The sequence below is a fragment of the Gekko japonicus genome, unplaced genomic scaffold, assembly GCF_001447785.1.
Source record: "Gekko japonicus isolate JY-2015 unplaced genomic scaffold, Gekko_japonicus_V1.1 scaffold275, whole genome shotgun sequence".
In the NCBI taxonomy this organism is placed as follows: domain Eukaryota; kingdom Metazoa; phylum Chordata; class Lepidosauria; order Squamata; family Gekkonidae; genus Gekko; species Gekko japonicus.
Genome location: NW_015170895.1, coordinates 1,148,661 through 1,165,445, shown reverse-complemented (window position 1 = coordinate 1,165,445; position 16,785 = coordinate 1,148,661). Strand labels below are relative to the sequence as shown.

General features: G+C 48.2%; 1 protein-coding gene across 1 annotated transcript in view; it reads left to right on the top strand.

Moving 5' to 3' along the window:
• Positions 1-16,785, top strand: part of HSF1 (heat shock transcription factor 1) — a 59,959-nt gene that overhangs the window by 1,475 nt on the left and 41,699 nt on the right. The window contains exons 2-3 of the mRNA XM_015418502.1: positions 14,953-15,061; positions 15,518-15,654. Coding sequence (XP_015273988.1) covers positions 14,953-15,061; positions 15,518-15,654 — 246 coding nt within the window. The remainder of the gene's footprint in view (positions 1-14,952; positions 15,062-15,517; positions 15,655-16,785) is intronic.

Here is a 16,785-nt window from a genome sequence, read left to right as displayed (position 1 = left end):
GGGGGAGGGAGACTGGGGGGGGGGTCTGCCTGGGAGAGGCTCTTATCCAAGTATATGGGGTGGGGGGGCAATGCTCCCTCTGAGCCAGAGGTGTTGAGCTCTGTAATGATTCTTTGTTTTAAGAGTGTGTGTGTCTCTTTAAATGTTTGGTTGCAGTGCAGTGACTGCAGCGTAGAGTGCTTGAGGGAGACAGGTGTGGGGTGATTGGAGGATGAGAGGGTGTGGGAGGAGTTCTTGAAGTGGATCTGTGTGGAGTGTCAGTGAGTTATAGAAAAGTCAGTTATGGAAGTCAGTTAGAGAAAGCGGAGTTTTGAGTTGGAGTCAATAGTCAGTGAGTGAGCTGACAGTGTTTCTGTGGAAAATAAAGAATTTAGAACGCAGTATATATGTCTTCAAAAGTGAGACTCTAAAGATCTGGAAGGAAGTTAAAATTACCAAGAGGTTAGCCTGTGTGGCTGCCTATGCGTGAGATGTTGTATGGGGTAGAGATTTGGGGTTGGAATGAGTCGATGCTAACCCTGATTGAAACTGTGCAAAACTATTTCATGAGACGGATTTTGGTTTTGCCTAAAGGTTCACCTGTGGCGCTGATGAGGATAGAATTGGGCATGGCATCGCTGAAAGCCAGGGCAAATGTAAGAATTCTTTCCTACTGGAGGAAATGTCAGGAATGACCCCAGGGTATCCTAGGGGTCCAAAGTTTTGGATTATTGTTGAAATCTTCCAAAAATTTAAATTATCTGTCTTCTATCCTACAGGAATACTCAATTACGGATGACCTAATGGGTTTAGCGGACAATGATAATCAAAAGTCCAAATTGAAGGAATGGGTATTTCATAAGAATGGCCATTTGAACCTTCATGCAGCGGCAAGTTGCCGAACGGCCCCTCTGTTTAAGATCTTTAAAAGAGATCACTGTAGGACTGGCTATTTAGAGAAATTAACCAATCTTGACCTAAGAAGGGCATTTACAGCCCTCAGATTCCATGCCATTCCTTCAATGGTCTGTGTTGGTCATTTTATGGGTTTACCTCTTGCCTTAAGAATCTGCCAATGTGGTTTGGGTGAAGTGGATGATATTGAGCACTATTTACTGAGATGCTCATGGTACGAATCACTTAGGCAGAGATTTATATACCCTATTTTACCTTTGCACAATGGATTCTCAAAACAGGAGTTGGTTGGTTTTTTGCTCTCTGATATGGACGTATATGTTACCAGCAGAATGTCCCTGTTTGCTTTGGCGGCAAAAAAGATAAGATTAAGGTTAGGATTCAGCGCAAGTTAGTGAAGGGATAACTTAATGTGATGTATAAGGATTGTGTCTGTATTTATGCTTTGTTATGGCCAATGGCTAATACAATAAACTTGATGATGATGATGCCTATGCGTGAGATCCCTGTCAGAGTGGGATCTTAATGTCAACAGGGCAGTGGGTGTGATGCCTTTGACAGACATATTTACAAGTCCCTTATTTCCCAAACAGTTACAGAATAACCAACCTCATATTTTGTTCTTATTTCAATAAATCATCTTTTGTTCAAGTTTATCCCAGAATTCAGTTCTATCTTTCCTCAGGACCACATAGATCCCTGAAAAGCCCAGACTCTGGGTCACATTACCAACAGCAAGGGAGAGAAGGTTTGGAAATCCTTAAATTCCTGGTGGCAGCAGAAAATACCCAGCTTAAAAAAGCAAAGAACACATATAAAGTGAAAACCAGTCCTCCCAAATAAGAGGGCGCCACAAACTCATTTGTGATGAGGGCCGGATCTGACATAAATGAGACCTTGTCCGGCCGGGCCATGTGTGTCATAAAATGTAATGCCAGGCAGCCGAGATATAAACTTTATAAAGGACACACAAACACAAAGGGTTTGGTTTTTTTTACTTAAAATAAAAAACATGCTTAAGACATTAGCTCTGTAAGCTGCAAAACTACTTTTGATTTATCGACATTCACCACAGAAACCCCATGCTCAGAGTCCTGAGTCTAGGACCCAGGTTGAAACATGAAATGGCTGAGTGATTAAGGAAGTCTGGCGAAGCAAGCTATGATGCAGCAGCAGCAGCAGAACTGGAAACAGGAGATGGCCAGTTCCACTGTGGGCCTGATGGAAGTTTTCCAGGGGCCTGATCCAGCCCCCCGGGCCACATGTTGGACACCCCTACTCTAAGATATGGAGTCTTGTGAGCAAAAATTCTACTTTGTGAGCTACCAGCATGAAAGTTGTGAGTGAGTGATTTGGCTACTGCTTAAATTAGTTTTCTCTGGAGCCATCCTTCCCAAGCCAAGGCAAAAATGTGTGAGCCGGAGGCTAAGAAACTGTGAGCCAGCTCACACTAACTCAACTTAGAGGGAACACTGGGTGGGGGTAGACCTTTCCTTCTCTTAAATATATAAGTAAATTTGAAAGCAAAAGTGAAAACGGTTGGTGATTCAAGAAAGGAAAGAGATACCATTCTTACTCAATAAGTGATTAAATTGGGGGATCTGCTGCAGGTGGATTTAGCGGTAGCTACAAGCCAACCTAGCAGTTCGAAAGCAAGAAGTTGCAAGTAGGTAAACAGGTACCACTTCAGTGGGAAGGTAATAGCGTTCCGTGCGCCTCGGTGTTTAGTCTTGCCGGCCACATGACCATGAGAAGTCTTTGGACAGCGTTGGCTCTTCGGCTTGGAAACGGAGATGAGCACCGCCCCCTAGAGTAGGATTCGACTGGCTTTCGAGCAGGGGAAACCTGTACCTTTACCTTAGAAGCACGGAGGATTTTGAAACAGGTTCATGGAGGAGAGGGGCCATCTAGCCATTACATCTCAAGGGGGAACCTCCATGTTCAGAGGCGGCAAACCTCTGAATCCCAGTGCTAGGAGGCAAAGCCAGGGCCTTGGCCTCCATGCCCTGTTTGTTGGCCCTCAGGGCCAACGGGCTGTCTGAAATGTTGACAGAGCAGGAGACTGATCTGGTCTGGCCCAATGTGCTCCTTAGGCCGCACTCCGAGTCCTGTAAGTGGCTGGGAGAAAGTAGCCTTGCTAGCCAGCTGCAGCTGAAATAGCAAAAAGGAATCTGGTGGCATTACAAAGACACATGTGTTTGTAGCATAAATTTTGCCACACAGTTTTGTTCCCCAGTCTGATGTTGGGAAGGCTCTTGGTACCTGGAGATTGCCTTGGTAGTGCCTGCTCAGGATTTCTGAGGCACCTGAAAGCAACAGCTTTTTTTATCCTAGTGTAAACGTCTGTGGATCGGTGGCCGCCTTGTCTGATGCAAGTGAGCTGTAATCCATGGAAGTTTATGCAGCCTAACCTTTAACGTGCTGCATGGCTCCTCTTTGTGCTTATTGCATGGGGCTTGTGAAACTAGCCTCCTGGAATCTGTGGTGTTTCATCCCTTTCTCTCTCACACACACTTTCATTCCCCCCACCCCTCTCGTTGCCTCCTTCTTCAACAGTGCTTATCAGAGCCACCCTGACCTCCCTGGTCTTGCACCTCAACTGTCCCCCTTCACTGCCTGACCCTTTTCTGTTTCCTCTGTTCTGATTAATGCCAGACTCTTCCACCACTTTCTCGTCTGGCTATAAATCCTGCAGGCAGGAGCTCAACCACTGTTTTTTGCTGCTTCTTTGTGGCATCACTTTAGCAAGAGATGCTACTATAGTCTTCTGCAGTGCCAGGTGTTTCCAGACATAAGCGCCATCCCAGACATTCTGTAGTTTCTCCTTGTAGTCTCTAGCTTTGCTAACCATTGGGGGTTGTTTCCTAGGAGATGGTCTGAATTTGCTTGATTACACTGTTCTTGTGGTACCAAAAGTCAGTGTGGCCTGCTATATATCGTGCTAAGTTTACCTAGGTAATGTTACCTTCATATCAGCTGTGGAACTGATGGAGGGAACCTGTGGGCATGTCACTGTTGACTTCAGTCCCATGCAGGGATGTGAGTGCCTCACTGTAAGTTTTCTCATGTTTGGAGTTGCCTTTTACTGTGACTTGGTGATACTTGTTGCTACCACTTTTTTGAGACCAACTGTACTGGGGTTTTGAGAATGGGAAGTACTTTACTGTAATATGTAGTCACCGTGAGTGGGCTGAGACTCGAAGGCACTTTCCATCACCACCACTGGGCAGCTGTCCCATAAATAGCACTAGTTCTCTCTTGCCCCCGCCCACCACCTCTTTACTAAATAGAACCTCTGTAAAAATTCAGGATTTATACTGTTGGGTTTACCCATGTTCAAAAAAGTTGATATTTTTGTCCAGGAATCTGGAGTCTCTTGCAGCTTGCTTGATTGACTTGTGGAGCTCTGCTGATGGGAGTTCTAAATGCCTGGGAATGTAGCAAAGCCAATGACATGGCAGTGGGGTGCTAGAAGGAGCAGAACAGATTGCTTAGTGAGAGGAGGCCATGGCAGCTGTCAGTGCTGCTACTTACGTTTTCCTTAGTTTTGGGTGCGTTGATCCCCACACTGCTGCTTCCTAATGTACGTGCTAAATGTGGAAGGATGCGGCTCCACTTATGTACATAAGAGAAGCCAATGTTGGATCAGGCCAATGGCCCATCCAGTCCAACACTCTGTGTCACACAGTGGCCAGAAGCCCTCCCACTGGTGCCCCCCTAAGCACCAAGAATACAAAGCATCACTTGCCCCAGACTGAGAGTTTCCATTTTGTTATTGTTGTTGTTGTTCAGTCGCACAGTCGAGTCCGACTCTTCGCGACCCCATGGACCAGATCACGCCAGGCCTTCCTGTCTTCCACCGTCCTCTGAAGTTGGCTCAATTTCATGTTCGTTGCATCTATGACACTGTCTAACCATCTCATCCTTTGCCGTCCCCGTCTTCTTTGACCTTCAATCTTTCCCACCATCAGGGTCTTCTCCAGTGATTGCTCCCTTCTCTTTGGGTGGCCAAAGTATTTGAGCTTCAGATTCATTATCTGGCCTTCCAGGGAACAGTCAGGGTTGATTTCTTTTAGGATTGAAATCCATCTATACCTTGTGGCTAATAGCCACTGATGGACCTCTGCTCCATATGCTTATCTAATTCCCTTTTGAAGCCGTCCATGCTTGTAGCCACCACCACTTCCTGTGGCAGTGAATTCCAAGTGTTAATCACTCTTTGGGTGAAGAAGTACTTCCTCTTATCCGTTCTAACCCGACCGCTCAGCAGTTTCATGGAGTGCCCACGAGTTCTTGTATTGTGAGAAAGGGAGAAAAGTACCTCTTTCTCTACCTGCTCTATCCCATGCATAATTATAAACCTCGATCATGTCACCCCTCAGCTGTCGTTTCTCCAAGCTAAAGAGCCCCAAGCGCTTTAACCTTTTTCATAGGGAAATTGTTTCTTTTATCGTTCTAGTTGCCCTTTTCTGCATATTTTTCCAATGCTATAATATCCTTTCTGAGGTGTGGTGACCAGAATTACACACAGTAAGTCAAAGTAGTTTGTATGACTGAGCTAGAAGCAAGAAGGAAAGTGTGGCGCTGAATGCCTCTGCGTGGAGTTTCCAAATTCTACCTATCTTGAGCACAAGTGAGCAAGAGAAGAATTTGTACCATTTGACTGTAACTTTACCAAAACTTGATGTCCAGATTGTCTTTGGATACTACAGAGGTGTTTCTGTGTCCCCTCTGAATGGTTTGGAAGCAAGAAAACCAAATTTGTTTTCCTGTGATTTCGGAAAGTTTAGAGAGGCTGCAATCCATGCCTTCAAGAAGCCTTGGTGTTCTTTCTCTGTCCACTTCAGAAAAGTGCCCCCTCAGCAGTAAGCACGCTATAATGCTGATTAATTGTGGCTCTCACATGTATACTTCTTTGAACCCTTCTTTTTAATGCATCACGTTTATAGGCTGCTGCCTTGCCTACCCTATAGGGCTTCCCGAGCTCTCACAGGACTCCTCCCTCTCATGACCATTCAGCCATGATTTTGGTCGTGGAAGGAATAAGTCTCGTCAGAGTCCCCTAAGCTTTATAGGACACACAGCGCTTGCCCGTGCTGGGTTTACAGGGACGCGGTAGAGTGAAGAATTGAGAAGTATTTGCTGCTCTGGTGCAGGATGTGAGGTGGGAAATTGCTGGCTCCTCATATATGTAAAATACAGCTTACCTATAGTTGTCCAGGTTGTTGTGCTGCAGATCAGTTGTCTTAGATGAGCTAAGTGTGAGCTATGAAGCATGGACAAACCCCAGTGCTTGTCCATGATGTATTTACCTTGTTTTGCTGACACAATTTAAATATTTACACCACTTGAGAACGTAAGAGGAGCCCTGCTGGCTCAGACCAGTGAGGGTCCATCTAGTCCAGCATCCTGTCCCACGCAGTGCCAACCAGTTTCTCTGGAGGGCCAACAACAGGCCGAAGCCTTCCCTTGGTGTTACTGCCTGTCACTGGGACTCAGAGGGCTACTACCTCTCAACATGGAGGCTCCCTTCAGTCACCATGGCTAGTAGCATCTGATCCTCCGTGAATCTTGTCTAATCCTCTTTTAAATCTGTCTGTGCCTCTGGCCATCTCTACATCCTCTGGCAGCAAATTCCACACTTTAATCACTTGCTGTGTAAGAAGTATTTCCTTTTTTCCTTCCTGAACTTACTGTCTATCAGCATCATTGGATGCCCTTGAATGCTAGTATTTTGGGAGAAGTAAGGAAAAGTTAAACGTGAGTTGGAAAATCTTCTGGACAACGCACATCGCTGCTCCGGTTCCCTGTGCTGAGTTGAGGACAAGGGTGGATGTAGTAGGGTAGCAGCAGTCTTGGGTGGTAAAGTATCTTGAGTGGCCACTGCATTTTGCCATCCTGTCACCTGTGTGGTATTGTCAGGGTCAAGGTTGATGCATGTAAAGAATACGCATCTACTGTGTGCTGAGCTTGTTACAGATCTGTGTTCCTCTGCCAGAGAGGTGTGAATTTGAAACATGCATTCAGAGCCAACATGTTCTGCATTGGGAAGCTGTCTAAGAACATATTTATTTATTTATTATTTATTATTCAGATTTATACCCCGCCCTCCCCCATAGGGCTCAGGGCGGCTTACAGGGCAAAATAGACTTGCAACAGTAAAACCACAATACAAAAATAACACTGTATATACATTTTAAAAACATATTATGCAATTTAAAAACCCATCCTAAATCACATAAAGTGCTCGGTGATAGCCAAAACTCCAAACCCCAAGATGGTGGGATAATTCCAGTCCTAGAAGAATCATCTTCAGTGCTTAATTTGTTGCAAGGCTTTGACCTGTATTTTGGAAACCAAAACAAGACCCTGGAAGCAATATCTTCCAAATGATTTATCAGCTTCCCAACAGTGCTTCAAAATTTGAAATGGGTCACTTGGTTCATGAGCTATAGTTCAAATTAGAAAAGGTAGGGAAAATTGGCCTTGGCCAACTTGATGGCAGTTATAAAAAAAGTATAAGCTACCCATCAGGGTGGGTTATCACATCAAAAGGATCCATACATCTTCCACAAAAACTCACCAGAAGCCCTCCCACTGTTGCCCCTCCCCCCCCCGCCAAGCACCAAGAGTACAGTGCATCACCTGCCCCAGCCTGTGAGTTCCTATCTCTACCTTGTGGCTAATAGCCCCTGATGGACCTCTGCTCTATATGTTTATCCAGTCCCCTCTTGAAGCTGTCCATGCTTGTAGCCGCCACCATCTAGGAAGTTCTTTTGAGCAAATAGGCTGGTACAGAGTGCTTGCTTGCCAGGCCTAGATTCCTAGCAGTCCATTGCTTCCCACTAACATGGCAATCCCGTAAACCCTCCCTTAAGTCAGCCCCCCCCCACTGAGTTGCTGTGCCTCCCCCAGGAGTGTCCTCCTGCCAGCTAGCGTGAGAACGGTCTGCCACCGCATTGCCCTCTACAGTTCTTGGGCTCCAGGGATGGAGAGCTTCTCTGCTGCCCCTTCCCAATGCTGCAATTCAGAGAGCACGGCTCAGCAGACGGGATGTTTTCCCAGTGATCAGGCTTAGAGCATTCAGAATGTAAGGAAGTTTAATCAAGGAATGGAAAGAATACACATACTGTATGCAAGCAATCCAGGCTTACCCAGGGAAGAAAGAAAACAGGTGAAAACACACAGACTTCTGTCTCTACACCAGGTGCTCCGAAGTCCCGAAGTGAGGCTGAAGTTTAGGGCAGGCCAGCATGACTTGAAGTTGCAATTGGTTTGCGTTGGTCATCACCTTGGAGCTCCGGGCTGGGACTCCTCCCCACTGTCTCCTGGACTAGGTGGAAGTCCCTTGGTGAAAGCTTAGTCTGCCATGTTTTATGCACATCTGAAGAGCTGCTCAAAAAAGAACACCCTTTCTGGAGTCCGGAGTATTTTTATAAGCTCTTTTTCTCCCCTACCGCTTTTGGGATGGCTTTCCAGAGGAATAGTTTTCCTTCAATCGCTTTAGTCTTCCCAACTTTGTGTGTTTCAAAGTTTGAACCCAGTGGCACCTCTGAGGCCAACAAAGTTTAATTCTGGCTATAAGCTTTCGTGTGCACAAAAGCTTATGCCCAGAATAAAGCTTTGTTGGTCTTAAAGGTGCCACTGGACTCACTCTTTGTTCCGTTGCTTCAGGCCAACACGGCTACCCCACCTGAATCTTTGGTTTGTGGTTGTTGCTGTCGATCTCCTCATTGTCCTGCTTTCTCATTCCCTCTAACCGCCGTCACCCACCCCACTCCTCATTCGTTCCATGGCCCCTTGCCACTTTCTAACCCCTCCTCTGTCTGCTCTGTGAAGGGTAGGTGCGCTCCCAGACCCCTTTGGGAAATGCTGCTTAAGGTCTGCACATGGGGCATTTCCGTTATCTTCCCGCCTTACTTGGTTCCATCTGAAGCTGTCAAGATTCCCAGCAATGTTACGGCTCCCCTGAGTAACACTCAGAAGCAGGATTTGCATGGGCTGTCAATATGTCCGTTTCTGGGAGCATATCTCCAGGTTTGTTCTACAATTGATGTTGGGGGGGCAGTGGGCAGTAATGTTTGCTGTAATTTTTTTCCCTACTGAGTTGAGCAGCTCACATCCTGAGCAGAGTAGAACTGCTGTAATCTTAAACTGGGTAGCGGGCAGTGCAAGCCCCTGCGTGGCTCCAGTTTGCTGCGGAGCGGGGCTTCCGGTGTTCATGAGAGGCCACTCATGTGCACAGCTTAGGACTGCGCAAGCTGCCTTTCGCACTTCTGCAACTCAAGCTTTTCATGTGGCTCCCCCCACCCCCCGGCTGGTTAATATTCCTTCCTGGTTAATATTCCTTCCTAGTATCTCTCCCCCATGAGCTTCACTTCCGAAGGCTGACTGTGGTGGTCAGTCAGAGGATTCTTAAAGGAAGAATCTGAGTGTGAAGCCAGTTTAGTGTAGTGGTCAAGTGCGCGGACTCTAATCTCGGAGAACCGGGTTTGATTCCCCACTCCTCCACTTGCACCTGGCTGGATGACCTTGGGCAAGCCGTAGTTCTGATAAGAGCTGCTCTTGAAAAAAGAGCAGTTTCTGTCAAGAGCTCTCTCAGCCCCACCTACCTCACAGGGGAGGGGGAGGGAAAGGTGTTTGTAAGCCACTCTGAGACACCTTTGGGTAGTGAAGGGCGGGGTATAAATCCAATCTCCTCGTCTTCTTCACAGCTTTGACCAGCAGATAAATCCGTGTGTGCTCCTCCCATCTTGCCAGAATGGGGCGCTCCTGAGGGTGGTTGGGTCTGGCTTTGCTGGTTTTTCAGTAGACTATTTTGGCAGAGCATCCTTGAGGCCTGTGGGAAGTGAAACACATTTTCTTTTATTCCCACTTGTAATATACTGGGGGTTTGAAGCTAACTTCACTTTGCTGCCGTATACTAGATCATATGCTGTGGCACAATTAGAGAATTAGTCTACCTCAGGTGTAATTATAGGTAATTAGTTTTGTGTTCCTTTGAACAAATTGGTACTTGAATGGAAGCGTGCCACACTCCCTCCTGCCACCTTTGCATTTATTCAAGAGAGAGTCCTGGGGTTCAGCTCTCGGAGCCTTCTTTGCAGAAGTTAAAAAGCAGGCTGGAATCCCTCCTCCTAATGGCAGAGCCTTCTTCCAGCGGAAGAGGGAGTAAGGAGACTCATGCTGGGGAAGACTTCCCTGCAGACAGAGCAGTCCCAGCTGCTCCAGCCCTCATTGTGAGCTGCTCTTCTGGCTGATTCTGGGATAGGTGGGAATCCAAACTTGAACGACAGACTGTGCCTTGATATGATTGTTGATAGAGCCGAACAGAGCACAAGGTCTTTCCCCAGAAAGCTGTGCCAGAACTATGGCTTGCCCAAGGTCAACCAGCAGGTGCAAGTGGAGGAGTGTGGAGGAGTGGGGAATTAAACCCGGTTCTCCCAGATTAGAGTCCACGCACTTAACCACTACACCAAACTGAGTCACACACACACCCAGCACAAGAAGAAGCCAGTGCCAAGAAATACGGATTCACCCCAGCTTGGATTCACCCCAGTCCAGGGTCCCACTCATAAGATTCACACCTAGAGCCACAAAGCTGAGAAGACTGAAGTGATAAAAGGAAGATGGACAGAGGAGTGCAGAAAGACTATAAATTTTCTAGGCACAAAAGAAATTCTTACTCTTCTGTTGTGCCTTGCTTTTAACTGGGGAGCAGGACTCCATTCTTGTCTCGGTGTCAAGGGACAACTGGGGGAAAGTCCCATCCAGGAGAACTAAAGTAGTGCTGAACTTGTCTAAGAGCTGCAACTTCAAGTTTTATTAGCTTGTCCAAGCAACAATTTCACTAAAATAAGTAGAAAGGTGAGAAGATGTGTGTTTTCACCTTTTCTTTGTATCCTTGCTCAGCCTGATACTTGAACAGACCATGTGTATTCTTTTTATCCAGTTATTAAATTTTGAATTTATATTTTGGATGTACCATCTCTGGAAACATATCTGCCTGTTTGATCTTGCTATTTGAAGTGTGGTAACAGGGAGGAGCAGCAGATAAGACCACCATCCCTGAAGTATGAAGGCTCCAAACTACAAAGCAGCAATAGATCTCCCTCGCCAGTTTGGTGTAGTGGTTCAGTGCGCGGACTCTAATCTGGGAGAACCAGGTTTGATTCCCCACTCCTCCTCCACTTGCACCTGCTGGATGACCTTGGGCAAGCCATAGTTCTGGCACAGCTGTTCTTGAAAAAGAGCCGTTTCTGTCAGAGCTCTTTCAGCCCTGCCTACCTCACAGGCTGTCCGTTGTGGGGAGGGGGGGGGAAAGCAGTTTGTAAGCCGCTCTGAGACTCCTTTGGGTTGTGAAGGGTGGGGTATAAATCCGATATCTTCTTCTTGTTGTACTAGCTTTTAGGAGTGAAGCAGGAGGTGTAGCAGCTAGGTGGAACCTCAGAATAGCAACACATATGCGGAGTGCTTCATCTACAACTCTGTTTAGCGGGAGATAGTTACTGGTGTCAGCAGTTGTTACCCAGTTTGTTTTTAATAACTCTGGGGAGCTATAGAAAGGGCCAATGTCACTGAGTGGAGACTTAGGACAGCCCCAAATGTTCTTACCTCCCGGTGATCAATCCGAAGGAACAAGGAGGGCTTGTGAGTCCATCCCTTCTCATAATCCAATATGTGTTTCTAGGCCAGTGATACTCATTTAGTGGTTCCTGTGCCTCTTCTGTTCCCCATGTTCCAGGAAAGTGGGCAATACCCATTCAGGGGAGAGGAAGTGGGATATAAATTCGATAAATAAGTACAGACGTAGTGTGCTGGAAGACCTTGGTGGAATATTGGCATTTACAAACATGTGCTGGAGCATCTGGAGAGTTCAGGCAGCTGCCTTGCAGGGCCGGAACATCATTATTGATGGTGCTCCCTAGTGGGTGTCTCAAGCAAGGGACACCCTTGAAAGCATTGCAGCTGAAAGCTCCCCAAAATGATAGCAACTTGCTCAGTTGGTCTTTAACTTACCTGGAAAGTTATAGGGCCAGGATGGCCAGGATGGCCAGGATCAAACTAAGCCAAAGTCTCATAGCTTTGGCCTGCAGCAGCAGTGGCCCTAGACTTCCCTGTTGTCTCTTTCTGAATGTAAACTTGTCTTCATGCGGGCTTTTGTTGGTGGAAAGGTCTTGTGTGGTTTAAACTTTTGGTTGGCGTGTAATTTAGAGCCAATTTGATGTAGTGGTTAGGTGCGTGGACTCTAATCTGGGAGAACCGGGTTTGATTCCCCATTCCTCCTCCACTTGCACCTGCTGGATGACCTTGGGCAAGCCATAGTTCTGACACAGCTGTTCTTGAAAAAGAGCAGTCCTCAAAAGAGCTCTCTCAGCCCCGCCGACCTCACAGGGTGTCCGTTGCGGGGAAGGGAATGGAAAGGAGACTGTGAGCCGCTCTGAGACTCCTCTGGGTAGTGAAGGGCTGGGTATGAATCCAATCTCTCCTCTTCTTCTTAGGTGGGTGCTTAATATGTTGATGTTTTCCCTCCTGAAGGCAGTGAAGCTCCCATGGTCCTTGACTTTCGTCTAGCTAAGCCTGCAGCTGTTGCCTGAGGCAGCTTGGCAAGGGCTATTAGAGGCTAGAGGGCTTTGGGTTCTGTCTGGGTCTTGTGCCAAACACAGGCTGTGCCAGCCATTGCCTAGCATATGTGGCTGTTGCTGCTGAATCCCTGCCACTGGCAGCCTTTCAGAGGTGCCAGGCTAAATAGGAGCCAGTCCTGGGTGGTCAGCAAGCTCCCCTCATTCCTTTTTCTGCTTATGGGTGGTCCCAAATGTCACTGTGTCTCTTTAGAGCTCGCAGACTTAATTTTCGTGCAGCAATCTGGTCTGGTTTGGTTCCCACCTAGTATTGGTATCAGCTGTGTTTGTGCTCCCAGCATATGGAATTGTCTTGACAGGAAGATGACTCAGTGGCAAAGCTTTTTTTCTTGCCCTGAAAAAAAGGAAAATCCGGGTTGTAAAAAAAGAGAGAGAGGGAGTTCATTTCTCTCGTATCGCTCTGCCAGATTGAAAATATTTTCTTTCTCTTTCTCTCCTGTAGACACCATTATATTTGGACAATAAAATTCCTGCCCCGTGAGCCAGAAAAGTAATGACATCTTGCTCAGTAAAACGGCTGCCTGTTTCGTTTTTCGTGCCAAGGGGCTGGAATCCTGCTCCTGCCGGACAGTTTCTGGTCTTCAGGCAAATCTAATTTCAGTGGGGCAAGCCTTGGAGAGGCCGGGGAGGAGTGGAGATTGATAGGTTATTTATTAACTGTCTTAAGCAAAGCCGTTCCGTTTTTTTAAAGAATAGTTAAACATATCCCCAAAGGCTCGCAGAGTTTGAAGGTCTTTGGCTGGAGCACTCCAGAGAAGAGTCCCTAGAGGAGAGCCAGAGGCCCGGTGTTCAGATTTTGCAAGTGAACTCTGGCTTCTTCTGAGAGCCAGTTTGGTGTAGTGGTTAAAGTGCGCGGACTCTCATCTGGGAGAACCGGGTTTGATTCCCCACTCCTCCTCCCCTTGCACCTGGCTAGATGACCTTGGGCAAGCCGTAGTTCTGATAAGAGCTGTCCTTGAAAAAGAGCCGTTTCTGTCAAGAGCTCTCTCAGCCCCGCCTACCTCCCAGGGTGTCTGTCTGTTGTGGGGAGGGGGAGGGAAACGGAGTTTGTAAGCCGCTCTGAGACTCCCTTGGGTATGAAGGGCCATGGGGTATAAATCCAATCTCTTCTCTTCTTCTTCTCTTCTTCTTGGGAAGGATCATCCTGGCTCATCCTGGAGTTCATATCCCCCCCCTTTTTCTCTTCATGCAAACAGCAGAGGTTGGAAAGTTGCTTGGAAGAAGCTGTACTTTGTTGTGACGTTCAAATTGGGGCACTTCAACATGTCGTGGCTTCTCCTAGGAAGAAGCAGTCTGGATCTGAGTAAACGACCGCACAGCTGCAACTGCTGTGTTGGATTCAGCATATGCTGTGTTGCCCAAGAATTTGGGGGTCACGTGCGTGGCTTGCTTTTTTTTAAAAAAAATAATTAATTACATTTTTTATTTGTATTGATGTCTTACATTTCATATCCATTCATAATCCTTTCATCAAGTTTGCATAACCAAACATCAAATACATCAATTTTCCCCTTTATTATTCCCTCCCCCCCTTTCACGAGCGACCAGAAGAACCATATTATTATATCTGTAACCATAGAGTTTTATCAATACATCGTTATTAGTTCGAAAGCAAGAAATTGCAAGTAGATAAATAGGTACCACTTCGGTGGGAAGGTACCTTGGTGTTTAGTCATGCCGGCCGCATGACCACGGAATCATCTTCGGACAGTGCTGGCTCTTCAGCTTTGAAACAGAGATGAGCACCGCAACCCTAGAGTCGGACTCGACTTGCTTTCGAGCAAGGGAAACCTTTACCTTTACCTTTTCTCTTACCCATCTTATATACCCAAACCATTTCTTCCCTATCTCCAACCCTTTGTCTTTCCATGTCTTATCCTATTTTATTATCAATGAAATATCTGACTAAATCAATTCATGTAAGTACCTGTTCCGTCTTTCCAAAGTCCATTTTAAGGCATCTTTCCATCCATACGCTATTACCGCATGAGTCGCTAGGATCATAGCTTTAAGTAAATCGTTTTTGGATTTATCTACTTTATTATTTCCCACTTGCGTGGCTTGCTAAACTTGTCATTGGGGAGCCACGTAGGTGGAAACCTTTACATGCCCCCCCCCCCCATGGCAACCAAGGCGGCAGTATGACAACAGTTCCAGTTCAGGTGCATGTCAGAGGGATTCAGAAGCCTCCAGTTGGGTGATAGTGGTCACAGCAACACGTGTGTGCCTGCACCCCCCCACACACACACACACGGCAGTTCGTGTCCAGTGGCCATGTCAGCTGCCAGTGAAGCCACCCAGCTCTGCCCCTTGCTTCTAGCCCCTGGGTGCCCAGGCCTGTGGCGGTGGGTGGGGTGGCCTGTGGCCAGAGCCTTCCCCGCAGCTTGCTGACAGGGTGCTGTTGCTGTTGTTGCAGAGCGGGAGCAGCTTCCACGTCTTCGACCAAGGCCAGTTTGCCAAGGAGGTGCTTCCAAAGTACTTCAAGCATAACAACATGGCCAGCTTCGTTCGGCAGCTCAACATGTGTAAGTACATTCTTTGCCAAGGGGGGCGGGGGGGCGGGGATGTGTGTTCCTAACAAGCCTCTGTACTTTCCCCCTCAGAAGTCACTGATGGGGTGGCACGGGGTGCAGCCAGGGCAGGATGGGGCAAGCAGGTGTCCTGTGCCTGCCGGGACTTCTCTTTGTCCTCATCTCCTTTAGACAGCACGGACATGCCCCCAGGACAGCAGCTGAGCAGCAGGCGTGGAGCCCGGCTCATGCCCCTACTCAACCAGGAGAGCTGCCTGCTGCTTTGGGCTTTGGGGAAATGGTGGCTGAAGCTAAGCGAGCGCTAGACGGTCTCCGAGAGGAGAGGAGTTTAAAGCTTGGGTGGGGGGAAGCTCTTATGTGCTGTGAAATGCAGACTCGCTGCTCCGCCCCAGCCCCACACGCGTGCAGACGCTTCGGGTGCTGAGGTGTTCTGCTTTCCCCCTCTTTCAGACGGTTTCCGAAAGGTGATCCACATTGAGCAGGGTGGTCTGGTGAAGCCGGAGAAGGACGACACTGAATTCCAGCATCCCTATTTCATCCGCGGCCAGGAGCATCTCCTGGAGAACATCAAGCGGAAAGTAACAAACGTAAGTCTGGCGGGATCCTGTCTGGCTCCAGTTGAAAGGCACTCGCTTGGGGGGTGGGTTGCGGGGGGAGTGGGGGACTCTGTGCGGTCTGCTTCCTCCTGGGTGCCGGAGAGAGATTCTGCCTTTGCCTTCCCAGCAGCCTCCTGGTGGCTGGGCGGCGGCTGAGCACACCCTGTGCCAGAAGGACGATGGCAGGGAGAGCGCAGAGGAGCAGGAGAGCAGGATTTCTTCCTGTTGCAGGGGCACTGTCTCGGTTGAGGGTTATGCCAACTGTTTTATTGAAAAGGTGACTTTGAGAGGTGGGAGGGACCAGAAAGGAGGGGGGGCATCGCGCAGGTGCTGAGGAGGCAGTTGCAGGGGTAGGGGACAGGAAGGGAGTCAAGGCAGAGCAGGGGACTGTCTGTGACCTGAGGGGGATGGATTGGGAGGAGCAGAGGTCACCCGCGGGTGTGCAGCAGCCACCATGTGAGAACACAGAGGGGTAAGGAGGCAAGGCCATGGGTGGCTCTGAAGGCCGGAGGGAAGAGCTTGTGCCGCGTCCAGGAGGGCATGGAGGTCAGTATTGGGAGGAGTAAGGTACGTGGGGAATACACTTGTCAGCAAGTGCCGGATATAGGTGAGGGAGCCAAATGGTGCCAGTGGGTGGCCAGAGAGTGCGAGGGGGCCAAGTTCAGGGCACATGAAGGTGCCTCCCGTGGAGTAGACGTGTGGTCCTGTCGCAGTCAGCCTTCTCTCCTCTGACTGGCAGCGGCCCTTCAAGGCCCCTCGGGCAGAGAGGCATCTTCCCCACCACCCGCTGCCCAGTCCTTTTGGCTCCAGGCTCCGTGCACAGCAGCCACACGGGCCTTGGCCAGTGTCGTCTTCTTCCCCGGGGGGCGGGGAAAGAGGGAAGGTCCACGTTTTTGCAGAGCTGTGAAGTAACAAGATTTGGAAACAGACCAGACGTGGGGAGTGAAGGGAAGAGATGGCAAAGCAAAGACGTGGTGCTTTTTCTGCAGGCGGGACTGTGACGTTTTGCACTTCTCACGTCTGTCGACAAGGAAAGGAAGTCTGGGGTTGTGGTTGGGGAGGGGGGGAGGTGAAAAGTTCCCCTTTTGAATTTGTTGAATTTGAGACAGTGGGGGTATATCC